The 21367-nt window shown below is 36.7% G+C and overlaps 5 protein-coding genes across 7 annotated transcripts in view; 2 read left to right on the top strand and 3 right to left on the bottom strand.

Moving 5' to 3' along the window:
* Window positions 1-95: 95 nt before the first annotated feature.
* On the bottom strand, window positions 96-2474 carry negaly6 (neuromast-expressed gpi-anchored lymphocyte antigen 6). The gene is made up of 5 exons (XM_079895855.1): window positions 2387-2474; window positions 2022-2135; window positions 1781-1933; window positions 1550-1660; window positions 96-458 (listed from the first exon to the last, which is right to left on the bottom strand). The coding sequence occupies exons 1-5, from the start codon at window positions 2433-2435 to the stop codon at window positions 244-246; spliced, it is 642 nt and encodes a 213-aa protein (XP_079751981.1). The 5' UTR covers window positions 2436-2474; the 3' UTR covers window positions 96-243.
* A 1657-nt stretch (window positions 2475-4131) lies between these two features.
* LOC307172681 (uncharacterized protein) lies at window positions 4132-4864 on the bottom strand (the record flags this gene model as incomplete). Its single annotated transcript, XM_079895231.1, has 3 exons — window positions 4132-4343; window positions 4463-4573; window positions 4744-4864. 3 exons carry the CDS (start codon window positions 4862-4864, stop codon window positions 4132-4134), a joined length of 444 nt encoding a protein of 147 aa, XP_079751357.1.
* Window positions 4865-7141: 2277 nt separating this feature from the next.
* On the top strand, window positions 7142-13859 carry smg9 (SMG9 nonsense mediated mRNA decay factor). The gene is made up of 13 exons (XM_079894618.1): window positions 7142-7594; window positions 7970-8050; window positions 8154-8382; window positions 9611-9708; window positions 9829-9941; window positions 10048-10159; window positions 10231-10326; window positions 10584-10669; window positions 11254-11360; window positions 11504-11611; window positions 11700-11825; window positions 12801-12942; window positions 13085-13859. The coding sequence occupies exons 1-13, from the start codon at window positions 7451-7453 to the stop codon at window positions 13161-13163; spliced, it is 1521 nt and encodes a 506-aa protein (XP_079750744.1). The 5' UTR covers window positions 7142-7450; the 3' UTR covers window positions 13164-13859.
* Window positions 13860-13949: 90 nt separating this feature from the next.
* On the top strand, window positions 13950-18215 carry LOC307172322 (uncharacterized protein). 3 transcript variants are annotated; one of them, XM_079894615.1, is made up of 4 exons: window positions 13965-14023; window positions 14163-14371; window positions 14466-14581; window positions 15590-18215. In XM_079894615.1, exons 3-4 carry the CDS (start codon window positions 14492-14494, stop codon window positions 17942-17944), a joined length of 2445 nt encoding a protein of 814 aa, XP_079750741.1. In that variant the 5' UTR covers window positions 13965-14023; window positions 14163-14371; window positions 14466-14491; the 3' UTR covers window positions 17945-18215. The 3 variants fall into 3 exon arrangements, with proteins under 3 accessions (XP_079750743.1, XP_079750741.1, XP_079750742.1); XM_079894616.1 differs by having other exon boundaries at window positions 13968-14039; XM_079894617.1 differs by lacking the exon at window positions 14163-14371 and having other exon boundaries at window positions 13950-14023.
* The window catches only part of kcnn4 (potassium intermediate/small conductance calcium-activated channel, subfamily N, member 4), a 24009-nt gene continuing 20843 nt past the window's right edge, over window positions 18202-21367 (bottom strand). The window contains exon 9 of the mRNA XM_079894619.1: window positions 18202-19824. Coding sequence (XP_079750745.1) covers window positions 19821-19824 — 4 coding nt within the window. The 3' untranslated portion in view covers window positions 18202-19820. The remainder of the gene's footprint in view (window positions 19825-21367) is intronic.

The raw sequence follows: 21367 nt of genomic DNA, 5'->3' as shown, positions 1-21367 counted from the left end.
TTATAGCTATTTTTGTGAATATTGCTAGAAGCAAAATTGTCTAAATGAAAATTTCAGCTTGACAAAAATTCTGTAACACCGATGCTCACACGCTCTATACTTTCATAAGCAGGATCAGGCTTTAACAGCATACTTTATTAGCATTTGTAATTAATACAACCAACATATAAGAATGTTGGTTGGATTTTATTTATTTATTAGTAGAATTGAAGCCTCAAAGAGCATCATGACATAACTGGAAGCTCAGAGTGACATCTGTACGATGGCATGCATCAGAAGCCCCAGCTGAAAGCAGCGTCCCGGAGTGACGGTTTGAGCGCTGTTACAGAGAGGTCCTTCACAGCAGGTCAGGTCCACTGATGATGTGCTGGACTGGCCGATCTGGGTGGACAGGTCACCACTACAGAAACTTCGGGTTGCACATCCTCTCATTATCATCTTCTGTCCATCAGTATTCACTGTTGATTAAATGGTAGGATAAATTCAGGGGAATGAAAAGGATCACACAGTCATTCTGTTATTTTAAGAAGAAAGCAAGAAGAAATGTGATCAAACAACTGATGATGACTGTTGTTGATGTCAATAACAATGGCACAAAAAATATTATTTGGGGCAGTGAGCCGTTCCATCGCCCGCAGAGCATTCTCCTATGACATGTTATGTCAGAAATTCCCTTAAGCTCACATTATATCTCCTATATTTAACCAACCTTTTTAAAACCAATCTAACCTCAGTTTTCTAATGCAATCTAATGTAGCCTACAATACCTTTCAACATTTTGGGTGTTGTTAAGATATATATTTTTTAAGAATTCTCAATTTATTTAATACAATTTAAAATAGCTGTTTTCGATTTTAGTATTTAGATTTTTTTAAAAAGTTATTTGTTTCTGTGAAGGCAAAGCTGAATTTTCAGGAGCTTTCAGTGTCACATGATCATTCAGAAATCTTTGCTGATTTGGTGCTCAAGAAACATTTTTGAAAACAGTTGTGCTAATTGTGTGTGTGTGTGTGTGTGTGTGTGTGTGTGTGTGTGTGTGTGTGTGTGTGTGTGTGTGTGTGTGTGTGTGTGTGTGTGTGTGTGTGTGTGTGTGTGTGTGTAAACCATGATTGTTTTTCCTTTCAGGATTCTTTGATGAATTGGAGTTTCAAAAGAACAGCATTAAAAAGTATTTTTATAAGAATATATAAGAATATATTTTATTATTTATAGAAAATATTTAATATATTATTAGAAGAATAATATATAGCCTATGTGTGTGTGTGTGTGTGTGTGTGTGTGTGTGTGTGTGTGTGTGTGTGTGTGTGTGTGTGTGTGTGTGTGTGTGTGCGTGTGTGTGCGTGTGTGTGTGTGACACAAACACACACACTATTGAATGTAAAAATCTAATCTAGGCTAATTAAGATTCCCTTAAAACAGTGAAATGCGTTCAGTCCCTTTTCTGCACTTTACGTGTGGTTCGGAAATAATAATATTAATAATTCAATAGAGCTTTGTTTACTCAGACTGACCATTTTTATCTCACTACTCGTCTTGTGTTTTATCCTACCTGTTGCCTTGATACAATGATCTTCGTCTTCAACACAAGGTAAAGTTGATGAGCAGTCTTCTCCATTGCAGGTGTAGCAATCTATTCCATTTGGGATCCTACTGGGCGATTCTATGAAATATGCATAATTAAAGCAACAACATATGCTGTGTAGGCTAGCCTACTCTCATAATTAAAGCATCAAATGCTTGACTCTTATGTATATATTATAATCTCTTGTGTTAAACGTACCTGGTATGCTTTGGTTATTATTATTGCACAGGTTAGTGCCGCAGCACTCATTGTTCATAACTATATTTGTAATTCCAAAGTTTACAGATGCAGTCACGCATTGTTGAGTCACGGAGCAGTTCTTCATAATCATGTCAGCCAATTTGTTGTTTCCTACAGTAGAAATTTACATTGGACACGTTTTTAAAACATAAGACAGAGTGAATTTCAGTTCAGATATTGAGTCTGCCACAAAACTTGCCTGTATAAGATGTGGTTTTCATGGTCCCACACTGACCGACAGGACACTCTACTTTAGTTTCAACGCATTTAGTTGACGTCTCAGGAATGCACTGATAGCAAGTTAGGGAATTTGCTGAAATTGAACAAGTCTAAATAAATCTTTAAGCACTGCAATTTGAAACATTTAAAAATAAATTGCTCTTTTAGAAAAGTATGGTCAAAGCATATCATTTCAGAAAATATGGCATAATGCAAAGTAAATCTTAAGGAAATACATTATTGATGTTAATGTCTAGGCCTACTACATTGATACTATAACAGGACAGCAAAGCCAACAAAATAATTTACACTTAGTACTAAATAATAATAAAAACTAACAATTACCTTTGTAGCAAAGTGTACTCATAAGAATAAAGAGGATAAACTGTGCCATTTTGATTTGAGCTCAGACTGAGATGAGAAGGGAGGGACAGGAGACTACATCCCTCAGAAACATGAAACATGCTGAAACTAATATTGTTCCCTCAAAAAAAAAAAAAAAAAAAAAAAAAAAAAAAGTTGCCAACGTGTCACAATTATAATTTTCTAGTTTTTACAGTGAATCTGAAGACTTGAAACTTGTTGGTTTATTGATTGATACTGGTATGAGAATATAGTACGCGTGTGAGGGAGGGAGAGATGGAGAATTCATGTTATTTTACGTTTTTATTGTATAGAACAGAGATAAACAGGAAAGAAGTGGGAGAAAAGGAGGGAATATGATCATGATGTGACCTCATCCATTGTATGGCCTGTGTGTTGTATGACTAGGTATTAACAGAAAATGACTGAATTACAAGGGGGGAAATGTTGTGTAGACAAAAAAAAAAGTAGATTATTGTTAAATGTTTTGCTATAAAACAAAACATGAAAGCAAAGTAATCATCACAAACACAATTCTGTACAGGATTGCTTTGTATTTAATATATATACACATGTAGCACAGGATGAGGTCACATCATGATCATATTCCCTCCTTTTCTCCCACTTCGTTCCTGTTTATCTCTGTTCTATACAATAAAAACGTAAAATAACATGAATTCTTCATCTCTCCCTCCCTTACACGTGTTTGTTTTTGAACCAGAACTAAAAAAAATATGAAATATTTATCTTCTCTTTTACTTTTATGTTGCAGGCCTGCATTTTAATCTTTCTTTAATGCTACAAATAATAGCAGTTTATGGTAATGACTGTAATTTAACCATCGGTCTATACAAAGGACCAACATTGGCAGAGTCAAATCCATAAGCTTCGCGTCTCTACAGATATTATTTAGCATTTTTTCTTATGGAAATGGTTGCACTGTTGTGTTTCTGTGTGACCGGTTTTAGGTCCTGGAGCTTTTTTCAGTATTGTTTTCTTCTTCTTCAAACATTCAAGGAAAACAGTAGTTTGTCATGATGATACAACCCCTTTAAAATAATTTTTACAATCATTTATTTTAGCCCCATAAAGTTCCAGAATTTGTATGAAACTATAGGTTGGCTTAGTAGTTTCCCATAAGCCTTTTAGCTATATTGCTAACGGTACACTGTAAAAACGATATGATCAATAAGTTATGACAACATATGATTTTACATTGCTTTAACTCATCAAAATAAGTTAAGCAATTTTCAACTTTTTTATAAGTTATACAAGATTCAACTCATTTAAGTCAGTTTAATGTGATGTAAGTTTAAATGACTTAAACATCCAAGTTGACTGTACTTAAAAATTTAAGGTAGCTGCAACTTTCTTTCTTTTTTACAGTGTACAATGCTATGAAACTGTTTACAAAAGATATACATAAAGACATGAAAAACAAGAACATTTTGAACAGTCTGGAGAGTAAATAAAGCATTCTTAATTAAAATAATTATTTCTTATACAAATTCCTCCACCACCAGAGGTCTCCATCTCCTCCTGTCTATTGACAAGTTTTAAAAAAACAAAAAAAAACTGTTGTGAATCACCTGAGTCTCATTCAGACAGCCAACTTCCAAACACAAGAAACTGGTCCCAAAACCAAACCAAACGTTAAAATGTATTGAAGTAATTGCATTAGATTACAAATGTTTTGCAAAAGAAATCGTTGGTTGTTTCAGCATGTATCAGAACACAAATAGAGAGAGAAGAGGTACCAGCATCACAAAATAAACTCTCAAGCTGTGAGCAGCGTTACACAGGTTTCCCTCACAGCATTTCATGTAAACGCCAAAGCCATAGCCCTGAACGGGTAATCCCAGAGATTGTGTTGCGTTGAGCCCACAGAACAACTTGCTTGAACATCCTTTCATGATCACGTTCTTGCCACTGATGTCAACTGAGAGAAAAAGAAGAGCTGGTGTAAAGTTTGATGTCCTAAATAAAAATTACCAATCATTTTCAGTGGTATTCTGTCTATGCATATATTCAATAAAACAAAAACAAAACTTGCTTCACCTGATGTAATAAAGCACTGAGTCTCATCGCCCTCACAAGCCAACGGTTTTGAGCAGTCAGTGCCATTGCAGGTGAAACATCGCTTCCCGTTGAGAGACTGTTGTGGCAAGTCTGTACAGGTTACATAAATAAATAAATAAATGATGATGAAATAAATCAAATTTACCTCAACCTCTTGTCGTGATATATGAATTATAAATAGTATAAATTAATATAAATAAATAAAAACTACTGATAATATAAAATAATGTCAAAAGAAAAAAAGACCTATACTCACTAACCTGGTGCATTTAGAGAGTTGCATAAATCTGCATTACAGCATTGGGAGTTGAGGGTCACTTTGCTTTGTCCAGAATTCATGCTCCCATTGACACACACATTTAAATCTCCGCAGGTCTTCATGCTGATACTGTCTATTTTTCTGCCATCTACAAAGACCAACATTAAAACCCCTTCAGTAACAAAAACCCTAACTTACACATTTTTCAGAATCGTGTTATTCTTACATGCGTATACGTTTGTGGTCTTGGAGCCACAACGAGATGGACAGGTTATTGAACTTTGTATGCATGTTCCTGATAGGCCTGGACATCCATTACACCTCAGTGACAGTGCTGAAAAATTAGATAAATAAATCATTGAAATAATACAGTGTGAATTTGTTTACAAAAGGAAGCACCAATCTTAATGCCTATTTGTATCTTATATACTTAAATAAACAAACATGCAGAATAAGTTTGTATATTGTTGAGCAGAAACAAATAGTACACATTTAAAATAGACTGTGCACACTTTACCTTTGGAGAAAAAAACACAGGTGAGAAGCAGAGGGATGTGCAGTGCCATAGTTGGACTGAGTGAAGGATGTCAGCTTGCCGGGATGAGTTCTTATATATGTATTTCCACTGGCTTGATTTGCATTGGATTTGATTTTTTAATACATTCACTTTTTCACTTGGAATGTTTTTGTTTTAGTGAAAGATATTATCACAAATTAATAAATGATCAATGTGAAAGTATTTTTCATTGTCATGAAACCTATGGATTATGTTAACAAATTGAACCTTATTGTGAAGTGTTTATATATTGTGAAAGGGATATAATGAAAGGAAGGTCAGTGAGGTCCAGTGTTGTCTTGGGCCCCACTGACTTTCACTATATGAACAAATCGCTGATACATACTTCAAAATATCTACTTTTTTGTTCCCCTGAAGAAAATATTCATTACATATAAAGAAAATAACGCATTCATCACCCTTTCCCTTTAAAACGTCAGTGCACTTACAAATGAAAACTAAGTCTAAAATGTATTTTATTATTGCATTTACAGATAATTCAGACTTGTAGAAATATTTTTTTTATCACACTTTATAGAGGTATCTTTATGTGTTTACATAATGTTTTATAAGGTACAATGTACTTATTGTGTTCTTGTTTATATTGCAAAAATGTTTTGCTTCTATTATGGTGAGATACGGGTAAGGTTAGGACTGGTGTGGTGGTTAGGTTTAAGGCCCGTTCACACCAAGCACGATAACTATAAAGATAACGATAAAGATAACGATAAAGATAACTATATATGCGTCCACACCAACGACCGATAACGGTCTTTTTATTCTAAGCACGCGCGCGTCCGGATGATCCATATCCATTTTAAATGCGCTAGACCTTTAAATTAGAGTGGATTCTGATTGGCTGTCAGTGTTTTATCGTTCGACAGCTGGAAAAAAATCGTTCTGAAAGTGATCCCAACGATATCGTTCCTCATATCTTTATCGTTATAGTTGTGGTGTGAACTCTGTTATTCTTTAATATGGAGAACGATTTTTAGAATTCTATCTTTATCGTTATCATTATAGTTATCGTCCTTGGTGTGAACGGGCCTTTAAGGGTGGGTTAAGGTGTAAGGGAAGGGTCAACAGTGTAATTATAGATATGATTACAGAAATTAATTACAGATTTTCAAATACATGTACAGTGTAAAACACGTATGTGGGCCTACACAATAAGTGCATTGTATCAAATGATGAATGTAAATACTAGTACATAGTCAAAGACACTTAATATGAAGTGAGACATTTTTTAAATAAATTGGATGTATTTCATAAATACATGAAATGTGTCATACTCATACATTTATCACAAATGGTTTGTCCTAATCTACAACTACGCATTTTTATAAGAATGCAAATGTCATTTTTACATGACATGTGTAGTTTTTCCCTATTTTTGCATTTTTCTGTGACGCTGACCTTTTTAAAACAAATTTTTGTAATGATGCGTGTGTGCACAACGACATGAGTGACTGATGATGACTGATGATGCGTGTGTGCACAACGACATAAGTGACTGATGGTGAGACTGAATTCTTTCTATTGTCGCAATATGGTTTGTTTTCATTTCATCTTTATTTCTGTAAAAAATAAAATGGCCATTGAATCATAAAATTGCAAGTTTGAATCATGAATGCGTCAAAAAAAAAAAACGTATTATTTAAAAAATTAAAAAAATATATAATTATTTTGTATGCTTAACAGTCTAATAGAGCTTTGCTGGGCAATCAAACAAACAAATAAATGAATACAATTTTATTAGGCTATACAATCCTATTTTATAGAGTCTGACTGATGATATGATCGGAATGATCGGAACCAAAAGCCGACATTGCGTTTCCTCATCGGCCTATTTTCAGGTTCGTACCGGCAACAGTCTGGTACCTGTGGACGCTGACATCTTCATTTTAAATACTACAATATTGTAGAAGAAATATAAATGAGCCATTAGTCATTTATTAGTAAGCAATGGCTGTCGACAGTCCGAATTTATGAGCTATTAGTTATTATGTTTTGATATGTAATGTCCTGCCTCATTAAACACTATAAAAGTTAGAATGGCAAATACTCGAGTTGAACATTAAGCTTTGCAAGAATAGTCATAATAGTGAGAAGTCCTGCACTCAATAGTAACGTTATTATCCAGCAAGCAAGCATGTCTGAGTCCGGTCACAGTCAGCCCGGTATGTACGGACAGGGGAGGAGGAGGAGACGACGGCGAGACCGAGACCCAGGACCGCCTGGACAAAACCTCTCCGGCCCCAGTCGGGATCGAGACTATGTTCCCCGTGAGCGCAGGGTGAGATTCTGTGCCAGAACAGGAGCTGTCTACCTAAACATGATTTTTGAATGTATAATTAAATGTATAATTAATATTATAAATGTGAAAAATGTAGATTGTTTTTTTTCCTACTCACTATAATAATGCATTTTCAGATGTATTATTTATTTAAAATATTTGTGTATTTTGTTCTATACTTTAATCTGTTTTTAATATTGATTTAAATAATTAAATACTTGCTTATTTTATTCAAAACTATTTATTTTAATCTTATTTTTTATTCTTTGTTTATTTTTATACATTTATTCATATTTTTCCATTGTTCCCCCCTTTGCGTTTTTAATAACTTGCTAAAATGTTGATTTGTATGATATTATTATCATGTACTCTCAGGATGGCAGTGAGGAAGCTACAGGACCTCTTCTACAGAAGACCCCCATTATTCTTGCTAAACCTCCAGGAGAGCGAATAAGTGTATAAATATAATTTATGTTTATCCTACACAAGCAAACAATATAAGTGAATAGTTCTATATATAGACCTACTGATGTATAATATTGTCTTGGTTCGGTTTCAGTCCAAACCAAGTGCTCCAGCGAGTGGAGCCGCGTCTTTGGAAAAGCCGATCATGCTCATTAAGACCAGAGATGAAGGGGGGAAACCTGGGAACGCTCCTGATGTGCCTCCTTCAGCCTCAGGTGCAGGAACTGTCAAACTGGAGAGGGAAGGTCAGCGGCCAACTCAACCTGTGTATCAGATCCAGAACAGAGGCATGGGCTCAGCTGCGTCCGGTGGAGCTGTGGATCGTCAGTAGTTTTCTCACATTTTTCTCCTTAAGGCCCCCGATATACTCACAGCGAAGTTGTTTTTCAGTCTTCACTTGGGGGAAAAAGAAATTTGAAACACGTGAGCAGCGATATAATGTTAGTGAACATCCCGACGCTGCCCACACTGCTGAGAGTGCGTTTAAATCAATGTTTTATTAATATGTGCTGCGTGCTTTCCCTTCAATAACAAAATAAACGTTTATTTATATACCACTTTATAGATACCAAAAAAACTTGATTTTGTTACCGGTTGGTTCTTCAATTTCACTTGAAGTATATCGGGGCCTCAAAAGTCACCTCGAAATCAAAATTGACTAATCATCTTCTTTTTTTTTTAAATGTATTTATTGGATTTTTGTTAAACATAGAAAAACCACACTGTACACATAAACCTACACATACCCATTCACACATCAAACACAAAATAACTCCCACAACATCCAACAATAACACAAAAAAAATATAGACCTGCCTTTTTAAAATGCCATAAATATCAACTTTCAGTGTCTCTTATAGACTTTTTTGAAGTTGTTCAATATTACAATTATGCATTTTCAAGAGCTTGTCCAACATAAACGGCTGAATTTACATATGCTTGACCAGCTTATTCCAAAGTCTATCTGAAGGCATTTTACAATGCAGGCTCAATCATTTGAACCTCAGTCTCCATCTCTGGTTGGTATTATTTGAGATCAGATAATACAGGTTATGCGATATATATCCTGTGTATCCGTGAAGAAAATAAACTTTCTTTTTCAAAGAGAATCAAATTTTCTCTAGCTCCAAATGCTTCATTGCATCCCCCTAATCAGATTTAAGACGAATAGATTGACGAATAGATTTAGTAGATTGACGAATGAAATAACTTATGTAGACCCACCATCAAGGCTTCTAAATCAATAGGCTTTTGCATTAGTCTGGAAAATATCAGAAAAACACTGTTCCAGTAGATTTATAGCTTTGGGTGTTTTCTTATTTTTGATGGAGTTTTTTCGCCACAAGAGTGGGACAACCTGTTACAGTCAGATAAATCATAATAAATACTGCAAGAATTGTCGTTTTTGATTTCATGGGGACTTTAACTCATCTTTATAATAACAGTGGTGTTTTCAACGCAGATATTTACACTGTTTATTATGTGTCTGTTTTAGTTTGTGATTTTTTTCTGTGATAAACTAATCATCATCTTTCATCATGTGATTTTCAGCTGTGATTGGCCAGACTAAGCTCCTCCCCCCTGAGAAGATGAAGCACAGCATTAAGCTGGTGGATGACCAAATGAATTGGTGTGACAGCGCTATGGAGGCAAGGGCATGTTTATTCTGTTAATAAATTAATAAAGTTGTGTTTTGTATCTTGTACACTATGTAAGTGCATAATAGTCTGGTGAATGTATGCTGAATGTGTGTTTACTGTGTATCTCAGTATCTGCGAGATCAGACGGATATGTTAGTAGTTGGAGTCATTGGGCTACAAGGCACAGGCAAGTCCACAATCATGTCTCTCCTGTCTGCAAACAGCCCTGAGGAGGACCAGAGGTTAGTCCTTCATTAACATCATGATTGTGTGTTTCTTACCAATTTATTCGCCTTGTATTCCACTTCATTGTTATTGGGTTTCACCCATTGATTCTTTGTTAAACAGGGCGTATGTATTCAGAGCTCAGACGCAGGAGATCAAGGAGAGAGCTGGGAACCAGAGCAGTGGAATCGATTTCTACATCACTCAGGAGAGGGTCATCTTTCTGGACACGCAGGTCAGACTAGAGTCAGTGTTTTCAGAATGCAGGCAGCTACTTGATAAAATAATGCTTTTTGTCATCTTCAGCCAATTTTGAGCCCTTCTATTTTGGATCATCTCATTAACAATGACCGCAAGCTTCCGCCCGAATACAACCTCCCACACACGTATGTGGAGATGCAGGTGAGTTGTTTAAGGACACTATATGTCATGTACCATTTTACAAATAATTTTGTACAATAATATAAAAATATATATTAATAATTACTACAGTATGCCATGTTTTAATATTATTAATGATGTCAGACTTTTACAAATAGTATTCTATAGATTAAATGTCATGTACCATGTTGCAATATGCAAATAATACTACTTTACAAAAAAATTGTAAACTGAAATTCTCCCTTTTTCTTTTCCCCATTTCCAACTGTTTGGTTTAGTCTCTGCAGATCACGGCCTTCCTCTTTACCGTATGTCATGTTGTGATTGTGATTCAGGACTGGTTCACTGATATCAACTTATATAGGTACGCTACTTCATTGCACGTATGCTTCAATTACAATGACAATTAAATAATTTAACAAAATTTATATGTACTGTATATACACTACTGTTCAAAATGTTTTTTGAGTCTCTTAAGGCATTTAAAACAGTAATATTTTTAATTATTACAATTTAAAATAACTTAAATTTGAATATATTTTAAAATGGACATTTTTAACGATTCTTTGATTAATAGAAACTTCAAAAAACAGCATTTATTTTAAATAGAAATTGTATCTATACATTTCTTTACTATCACTTTTGGTCCATTTAATGTGTCCTACATTTTTTATACTTTAAATACTAAATTCTTGAACAGTTGTATGCATATATATACACACATACACACACACACACACACACACACACTCGCACAGACACACACAAAGAATAAGGTGTTACCCCGGCATCCTGGCCAAATTTTCCCTCTGGCCTTTGTCTGTCATCATGGCCTCCTATTCGTCATCATGGCCTCCTATTCATCCCCATACATAAAAATATTGGCGTCATCACTCTGGATCTGGAGAATCTATGTTGCATAAAACTAACAGCCGTGTCCGTAACCAGGTTTCTGCAGACTGCTGAGATGCTGAAACCCTCGACTCCATCTGCCAGTCATGACAGCACCGGCTCCTCAGGGGCAGATGATGGCTCTGAGTATTACCCCCACATAGGTAAGAAAACTATAAATGTTCTGTTATATGGGCTATAATAAATTGTACTTTAACATTTGTATTATCTGATGCTGCTGGCAAATGCTCACCGATTTAGTTGTGTATAAAGGTTTAACGCATATCCTTTCTTTCTATTTTCATAGTTTTCTTGCAGAACAAAGCGAGGAGGGAGGAGTTCTGTCCAAGAAACCTGAAGAAGATGCATATGGCAGTTGACAAGCTTATGGCCCATTCCCACTTAAAATATAAAGGTCAGTTCCCTTTACGTGAGTGTAAACGCATTCATTAACAGATTTGGTGTTTGGCTGATTGACCCTTTTTTTTTGCTTCCTGTTGAAGGCACATTATCCATGCTGGATTGTAACATATTCCCTGGACTGAGTCGCGATTACTTGGAGGCAGAAGTCAATCTTTTCCTCTTACCTATGATGGAGAATGATGGGGAAGATGCTTTGACAAGAGCAGGTCAGAAAAGATTTGTTGTTTAGCTAAATGTTAAGCTAAATATCAGAATTGTAGCATCATTTCATGGAACAAGTCCAAAGAAATCATTTTGTGTGTCATAACCAAAAGTGTTTCCGGAAGTCAAGAGGCATTTTCTGTAATTTTGTTCTTTTTGTCTTTTTAGTTAAATACATTTTTTAGTGCGAAATACTGCTGTTCATTGCTTTGTTTTTGATAACATTTATAATAAATAACATTTTTATTAAAAAATATAATGCAATTTTTATATCACAGAAAATAATAAATTAGATGTTTTATTACTTATGAAACTTTCATAATCGATAAACTTTTTTCATAGTTCCTAATAACTATTAGCGGAAGTACACACTTTTTTTTTCGTAATAATTTTAGTAAAAGAAACTCTTTTTGGGGGGACTAAATTAGCTCCTCCTTCAGAGTAGGGTCTAACCCAGCACAATAGTACAGCTGAACACATGCCATACGAGACACCGGTACCCGCCATTTTTAAAAAGTAGTGTAAACATTCAGTACTTACTCCACGAACTAACCCCACAAACATGGAAAACAGCGATAGATGGACTGACGTCGAAGTCCAGGCACTTCTCAACCGCTACGGAGTAGTTGGCGTTGTTGAATGCCACACTTAAAAGACGTCACTGTCGGCCGGTTTACGTAACTTCAGAGTTCCTACTGGCTGTGCGAATGGTACCAGGAAAATGGACCTATGGGAACATTTAGATCTTGGGAGACTGCCCTGGTGGCTAGTTCCTATAACTAACCAGTGTACTATATATAGCTCGTATTGTCAGAGATCTCATGCAAGTAGGCCTTTAAAATGACACAACAGTTCTCTATATCTTTCTCATGAATACTATAATGGATAGATATTTTCATTAATAGCAAGCATGATTCTCCATTGTCCTTGATGAACCTGCTAACTTCAGTTGCATTTGGTCTGTATATTTTGTGCACCAGGTTCAGGCCCCCCTCTTTTCTCTCTGCTGCCTGGTTACAGAGGTCATCCCAGCTTTTCTTCACTGGTTTCTAAATTCCGCAGTCAGATCCTGGCTATGTCCCGCAGTCAGCTCTCACACACAATCCTCACTGAGAAAAACTGGTAATGCTTCTGTTCTTCCTTTTGGAACTGTATTCTATTTTTAAATGTACATTTTATACTAGTATAAATAATAGTATTTCCATTCATGCATGTACATTTGAATTCACATCAAGACAATGGATGGCTGCATGTGTTTTTACAGGTTTCACTATGCTGCTAGAATTTGGGATGGAGTTAAGAAGTCATCTGCACTCTCTGAGTATAGCCGGCTGCTGTCATAGTCATGATGGTGTCAAGAAACCTGTGAGTTCATTGTTAAAGAGGACTGGGCCTCTTCTCAGATGATTTCAGACAGGAGGCAGTTCTCGGAGAAAAGAAGTGCAGTGGCGCTGAATGAGGTTTAACCAGCGTCTTCTGTGAGGCCTGGATCACAACAGTGGAGTGCTTTGCAGTTCGGGAGGAGTTGCATTCTGAGTTGTTTATTTTACAAAAACTAGCAGGTGCCTGACAAGGACCATTCAGTCATGTGCTAAACTCATTGTTATTGCAAGAGGTGCAGAGATTCAGTGATGTTAAAAAAAAACAACGATTTTTCTGTATAAATGTTTCATGAGATTGAAAATAAAAATGTTATTTGTTTCATCTTTAATTTCTAGGTAGTTAAATTTAATTTTATCAGTCATCAATCAATATTCCATTTGCACCTGCTATTTATTTATTTATTTATTTTTTTGGGAAAATTGCTAAATCATCAAATCATATAGCTACTCAAAGCTATAATAATTACAAGACAACATTCAATCAATACTGTATACAATCCTGTGTATGATATTTACAATATATAGGACAAATGGTTTATGGTTTGTGAATATTGTTTGTTTTAATACATGTATTGTTTGTTTATTAAATGTCTTAGCAACATAACATCAGTACATATGTACATGTATAAAATACACCTGTAATCAGGAAGCTATCTGAAAAGAAAAAAAAATCAATATGAAGAAGAAAAAAAATGTTGCGCATGCGCAATACATAGACTGGTTGTCCGGACGAATTTAGGAGACGGACTCGCGCGTGCGTACATTGTCTGGGGGAGGAGCTAGAACCAAAACACGAAAATTATTAATGAAATCGTTATATTGTAAGTATACGCGTTGGTAAGAAAGACTCCCGTTTTCAACTCATTTTACATACTATAAAATATGTGAGAAATTTACTACAATGAAAGGTCTGCCACTAACTTACATCTTGTTCTTTTAAATGTCTGTTTGCTTATACAGGATAAGAGATGTTATCAATTATTTAATAAAGTGTGATATCCGCCGTACCTGACATAAAGTCATAGTCATGAGTTGACAGAAAAATAAATAAAAACCTATAAGTGCATAAACACAGACCACACCCTCAAAAGTTCCTGGAACAAGATTCAAACTGATTTTATACTGAAGGAAAAGTTGTATTGTATTGCTGGTCGCTGAGATACTGTAAGGTACGTCAATGCAGGTTTATGTGTAATATGTAGATTGTAATAATGTTAGACCTTTTTGTGTGCTGGTTACTTATAAGTTTTCTTCCTTTTTCAGCATAAAGTAGCTGCATAAGAGTTGGCATGGAAATCTTACCATGTGAGGAGGTGGAGCGTGTTACTGGTGCCAAAATACCTTTGCAGCAAGGTGGTGACACTTGCTCTCAACAGTCTGTAAGTCGTGCAAATAATTCCCCCTACACGTGAAAACATCTCAAGACTCGTGTCTTTCAGTGAATTTGCTGTGAAATAAACACATTCTGGATTGGGGCAGAAACGTTCCGAATTAGATGCTTTCCATCTGTTGACCATCGCAGTCACGCACATGAGCAATAAAGCATGAGAAATAGGCCTGACATTTACGCGGCTTGTTCTGAAGCAGTTTTTGGATCGGTTCCTTTGGTAGTGGTATGGCATAAGTATTACTTTAGGGATCTGTTCTAAAACTTCTGGTGGAATGCATAGTCAAAAAGATAGTTGCTGTAGTTCCAGTCTTGCACTTAGTGCCATTGTGCCCTTAAACTAAATGTTTAGATCATGAAAACCGGTCTATTCTGTTACATAAGTATCATTTTCACTAGGAAGATTAGTTGACAAGAAATACAAATGTTGTTGCTGATATATACTGTACCTTTCAAAAATTTGAGGTCAGTAAGATTTTTTTTATTAATACTTTTATTCAGAAACTTTGCATTAAGTCAACGAAAAAGACTTTTACATTGTTAACAAAAGATTTCTATTTCAACTAAATGCCTTTCTTTTAAACTTTGTATTCATCAAAGAAGCCTTAAAAAGGCAGCGCGGTTATTAAGCCATACAACTGTTTTCAACGTTGATGATGATAAGACATTTTTCTTGAGCACCAAATCAGCATGTTGGAATGATTTCTGAAGGATCATGTGACACTGAAGACTGGGGTGATGATGCTAAAAATTCAGATTTGCCATCACAAGAATAAATTACATTTTAAAATATATATTAAAATAGAAAACATATTTTAAATTATAAATGCAAGCAAACCTTAATATTTTTCTGTATTTTTGATGTTTCACTCACTCCATCTCCAGGCCATCCAAACAACTTGTGCTGAAGTGAAACATGAGACCCTGTCCACCCTCTTTTATTAAATGCACAATGCAGAAACTACTAGTTTTTTCACTGAATTGTTTTCTTTGTTTTTAGGAGTATTACAAAACCATCATCTCTACATATTACGGCTTCTCAGACGACTCCAGTGATGAGGACGACTACAAAGCACCACTGGCAGTTACAAGTGAGGAAAGCTCTATGTGCTGTGTTTGTGGAGACAGCATCCCGTTCCTGGGTAACATGATAGAGCACTTTAAGACGCACACAGTTGAGGTGCATTGTCACCTGTGTCGAGCAAAGTTTGGACGTGTAATTTCGCTGGCGTTACACTTAAAAAATGCCCACCCAAAGCACAGTCTCTTGTGTGAAATCTGCGGATCAGTCTTTAGTTGCACGTGGCATCTAAACGGACATATGGGAAAGCACCGGAAAGCCGCAATGGAGGTAAAAGCTGTGGTTAAAATGGAAGAGAAAGAAGAAATTAGCATCAAAGAGACCATAAGCTGCATTGATTTGAAAAGAATGATCTTGAGTGATCATTCATATTGTGTCTCAGAACAAGCAGCTACGAATAACACTTGCAGTGACATCCAGAAACGCATTGACAATGATACAAACTCCACAAATCAAGCCTCACGCATCAAAACAGAAACTGAAAGATTGCCTCTTATTAAAGATGAACCAATTGATACCTTCAGCTTTTCCTCATTCCCCTTGAACCAATCAGAGCCAGATCATCTTAGTTTTAGGGTGAAGGAAGAGAATGACAATGAGGATGGGCTTGGAGGAACTGTAGTTTACGAGGTGGCTGCAGAGGAGGAAATTTGCCTGGCAGAAGATCAAGAAGGTACTGACACCGATGACGAGGCAAACCCTGATTCACTACCCCCTGGTGACACAGCGTACAACCCAGACGAGGACCTCAGCTCAGATTCCGACGACATGAACTCAAAATGCATCTCCCACAGGCGTCACCGAAAGACAAAGAGAGGGAAGCAACAGGTGCCCAACAGGAAAAGATCTGCAAATATAAATCTAGAGTCAATCAACATTGCGGAGAAATTTGGGTTTCAGTCTGACTCTCCCTTTTGCTGCTACGGCAAATTCGCTAATTTGAAGAAGCACATGGATGATTGCAGGAACAAGCTGATGTTTGCTTGTTGTCTGTGCAGTGTGGCATGTGAGACTGAAGAGTTGCTGATGAAGCACATGATCGCAAAACACCCAGCAGCTGGGTATATCTGTGCGTTCTGCCACAATGTTTTCCCTAGACAGGACAATTTCAAAAATCACATCTGTAAGAAAAGACCTACAGGAGAAACGAACTTGCCGGCCACCTCGGTATCCCATTTACCCACAGTGCCTTTATCTAATAGCAGCGGTCAAGGAAGACCATCTGCCAATCAGAATACCATTAAAGTTATCAAAATAACTCAGACAGCGAACAAAGTTTCAGCGGAACCTGATCCTCCACCTGCGGTGGCCACATTGGGATCAACCGAAGTTCTGACGCTGCAACACCTGCTTCAAACAACTCCCCTGGGCACTGCTAAGGTGACCAATTTGGTTCCACAAGTTGTGGCTATGCCACAAACTCTTGTTAGGCCCAATTTCCTTCCAAGTTCTTGTGTTGCTCGCCCGAAATTTCCCATCCATACACCTTCGGTAGTGCGTCCCTTGCTGTCAAATCCGGCCAGGATGACTCTTCGTATCCCTACCCTTTCCAATCCACCTTTTCCAACTTCAGTCATCGTATCCTTCTCACCCACTGTGAACGTCTCTGCACCCACTTTTGTGTCATCCAACAAACCTGTTCTGAGACAAACATCAGTGGCTAATATTAGACCTCTACCTGTAAATGTTCTGCCGATGACCTCAGTCACCTTTCCCACCCTGGTGAGTGCTCTTACCGGGAACAACCATCCTCAGGTTCCTCCTGCCCAGGTTCAGGCTCCGTTAAAAGTAGTGGCCATGTTTATGAATCAAAGCAGGGATTTGGCTCTTCAGAAGCGACGCGAGGAGAGCTGGCGCTCCAAGACCATCTTCCCCTGCCGTCACTGCGGTGCCGTATCGAGACAACCATCGCTGAGGGTGCGTCATCGCTACTTACACCGCGGATCAAGGTTGTACAGATGTCAGTGCGGAAGGTCGTTCCAGCAACAGCTGCATTTGCTGAGGCACCAGGTCCAGCATGCGGAGTCGGTCCGATTTGTTTGCGCACGGTGTGGAAACACGTTCGAAGGGGCGCATAAATTAACCTGGCACAAACGGAAGCATAAAAAAGGCAAGCAAGCAAAAAAGAAATGCAAGGCGGCTTTCGACTGTAGCTGTGGACAGATGTTTGCAAGGCCGTCTGCACTGTTGTGGCATATGCTTAAAAACTCGAAACTTTCGAAACGCACTAGAAAAATCTCACACTCTGTCTCTCTTGGAATTGTTTGTAAATGAGACACAAGTAAGACTAAAACTCGTCTGCTTTGATTTTTTGTGGTTGTTTTTTAGACTGAAGACTTTGACGGCCAAATCCATAATATGGTAAATAAATAGTGACACTTTATCCCCAGTGATAAGATTTATGTGTCATGTAATGTGATGTGAACATTGGTATAATTTGGTAGATTTGGTAAATCGGCGTATATAGATTTCTTTCATAAGTTGAGTGGATGCGACTACTAAAAGAATACTCACTAATTGAGAGAATTTTTCAAGCAAGCTCTCATTTATTAATGACCAAAGAAACACAACACTTTTTCTTTTTTTTTTTCTTTTTTATATGTTTTTTGTGTCATACGTCAATGATTGATTCTAACCCATTTGTAATAAAACTGTACATAAATACACAGAGAAATGAATCTCTTGCTGTGTTTTTTAGACTTACTCATCATAATATAGTTGGGAAAACACAAAGTTGTGTTAACATGAGATGGCTTTATTAAAATGTGCAAAAATAATGCTGTAAACGTTGTTTCAGTCATTTTCTCCTGGCATTTTTTATGTCGATTTCACAATACAACATGCAAAACTGAATTCTTGATCAACTTATCTTGAATCTAAGGCAATAAAAATGTTCTGGTTTGCTTCTCTATGTTTGTTTTTAACAAACAAACATAGTAAAAGCAGCAACGGTTAATGATTGGTCAAATAATGAGTCAGGTGCCATTCATATGCTTTCATCATATCAGCAGTTTCAAATGGTTGAAGACAGTACAACTAAGATGAAGTTCCTGTTTTTTGGAAAAGAAATACATAAAACAGATCTTACCTCTCTTTTTATTCCCATTGCCCTCATGTAGTCACTATGCTGCATATACATCTAGGTATTCAGTCTGTTCTGAAAATGATTTATCCTAAACAGTAAAGGACAAGCATGGTCTTCATTGGAATGATGGCCAAATGCTGTGCAGCACACACTTTTGTCCACCAGGAGGAGTTATCAGAGAGGACTTTCTTAATGAACAGGCTCAAGCAATAAAGATTTTTCCGTTACACCAATATTCTGAAGACCATAATGTACAAAACCTTTTCATGGTGTAATTAGAGCCGCCACATACCATCATTCAACAGATGCCCTGTCAGGTTAAAGGGCTGATGGAAATTCAAGTCATTCCCAGATTTTTTATGTGTGTGGGTGCAGGTGGTTCTGCCTAAATGAGGGTTGTTTTAAAATAACAGTGTACAAGGGCAACAGTCAGTGAGGAAGTCTGGCTTATCCTTGGCACCTAACTATAACTGGCTTAAGATACAGAGACCTTCATCAATGTGTTGTATACACCCAGGTTGTATACAAGTTTAAATGTAACTGGAAAAGAGTGTATCAAATTAGAGACATCAAATTATAATCAAGCTACTCTGCTTGATTCATACTTCCAAATTCTGAGCTTCAGGTGAACTTCCCCAGTATCACCTAGATAGACCAAACTGTCAGTCTATAGAGAGACTGACAGTTTGGAAAAAGAATAATAATAGAAGAATTCACATCCTTTCTGTGCCTTTCACACTGATATAAACCACTCTGAGACCTGTGCTATTGTTTTACAAGAAATCTGAATTTGTTTCTTCATGTAACACCAGAATTTCCATCTCTTAGTTTTTGTATCAATTATGAGCTGAACTCTAAATCAAAGGTCAAAAGTTTAAAGTAACAAAAAATGGTCTTTTCTCAAGTTCATGTTTGTAGAATTGAGGAAATGTTCATAAATACGCATAGCAGAACTTGTGTTCTAAATAAAACAAGATGTCTGCGGTGGTGGTTAATCCTCCTTCGGTTCAAGTGGTTTGCTTGAAGAACACTCAGAGGATAGCCTTCCAAAAGAGATGTCACAGCTCACCTGTGTAGAAACAAAGCCAGACTTTACTCCGTACTTGTTAAGGATAAGCTACATACGGTGGCCAAGAGAGCTCAACATGCTGCAACTGAAGAAAACACATGCAAATGGAAAAACACCAGCAAATAAAGAAAACCAACACATGTGCTGCAAATACTGCAACACAACAAAATACAGAGATGCACAACAAATACTCACAATACAACTAAATACAGAAACGCGCTGCAAATACTTACAACGCACATACGATCAGGATGTTAAAATAAACAAAAAAAACCCCTCACCTTTCAGGTCATCGACGAGTGTGACATAGTGACGAGTAGACATTGAACAATAAAAATGTCACGGCCAGGTTTGTCACTCGTTGTGAGTATTTGCAGCGCGTTTCTGTATTTGGTTGTGTTGAGTATTTAATGTGCGTTTCTGTATTTAGTTGTGTTGTGAGTATTTGCAGCGCGTTTCTGTATTTGGTTGTGTGATGAGTATTTGCAGCATGTTTCTGTATTTAGTTGTGTGTGTTTCTTATTTGGATGCGTTCTGAGTATTTGTAGCGCATGTGTTGTCAAACTGATGAAGATGTTATCTTAATTGGCTGGTGTTGTTTTCTATTTGCATGTGTTTTCTTCAGTTGAATCGCATTAAGCTTTGTGCTATTTGCAGTGCATTTCTGTATTTAGTTGTGTTGTGAGTATTTGCAGCGCATTTCTGTATTTAGTTGTGTTGTGAGTATTTGCAGCGCATTTCTGTATTTAGTTGTGTTGTGAGTATTTGCAGCGCATTTCTGTATTTAGTTGTGTTGTGAGTATCCGCAGCGCGTTTCTGTATTTAGTTGTGTTGTGAGTATTTGCAGCATGTTTATATTTAGTTGTTAGGGAGTTTGCAGTGCGTTTCTGAATTTTGTAGCGTTGTGAGTATTTGCAGCAAGTTTCTGTATTTAGTTGTGTTGTGAGTATTTGCAGCGCGTTTCTGTATTTAGTTGTGTTGTGAGTATTCGCAGCGCATTTCTGTATTTAGTTGTGTTGTGAGTATTTGCAGCATGTTTATATTTAGTTGTTAGGGAGTTTGCAGTGCGTTTCTGAATTTTGTAGCGTTGTGAGTATTTGCAGCAAGTTTCTGTATTTGGTGAGTATTGCAGCGTGTTTATTAATTGGATGCATTGTGAGTATTTGTAGCGCATGTGTTGTCAAACTGATGAAGATGTTATCTTAATTGGCTGGTGTTGTTTTCTATTTGCATGTGTTTTCTTCAGTTGAATCGCATTAAGCTTTGTGCTATTTGCAGCGCATTTCTGTATTTAGTTGTGTTGTGAGTATTCGCAGCACGTTTCTGTATTTAGTTGTGTTGTGAGTATTTGCAGTATGTTTCTGTATTTAGTTGTGTTGTGAGTATTTGCAGTATGTTTCTGTATTTAGTTGTGTTGTGAGTATTTGCAGCATGCTTCTGTATTTAGTTGTGTTGTGAGTATTTGCAGCGCGTTTCTATATTAAGTTGTGTTGTGAGTATTCACATCACGTTTATATTTAGTTGTGTTGTGAGTATTTGCAGT

The sequence above is a fragment of the Squalius cephalus genome, assembly GCF_949319135.1.
Source record: "Squalius cephalus genome assembly, chromosome: 15".
Classification (NCBI taxonomy): Eukaryota; Metazoa; Chordata; class Actinopteri; order Cypriniformes; family Leuciscidae; genus Squalius; species Squalius cephalus.
This window is presented reverse-complemented; position numbering and strand designations above follow the sequence as displayed.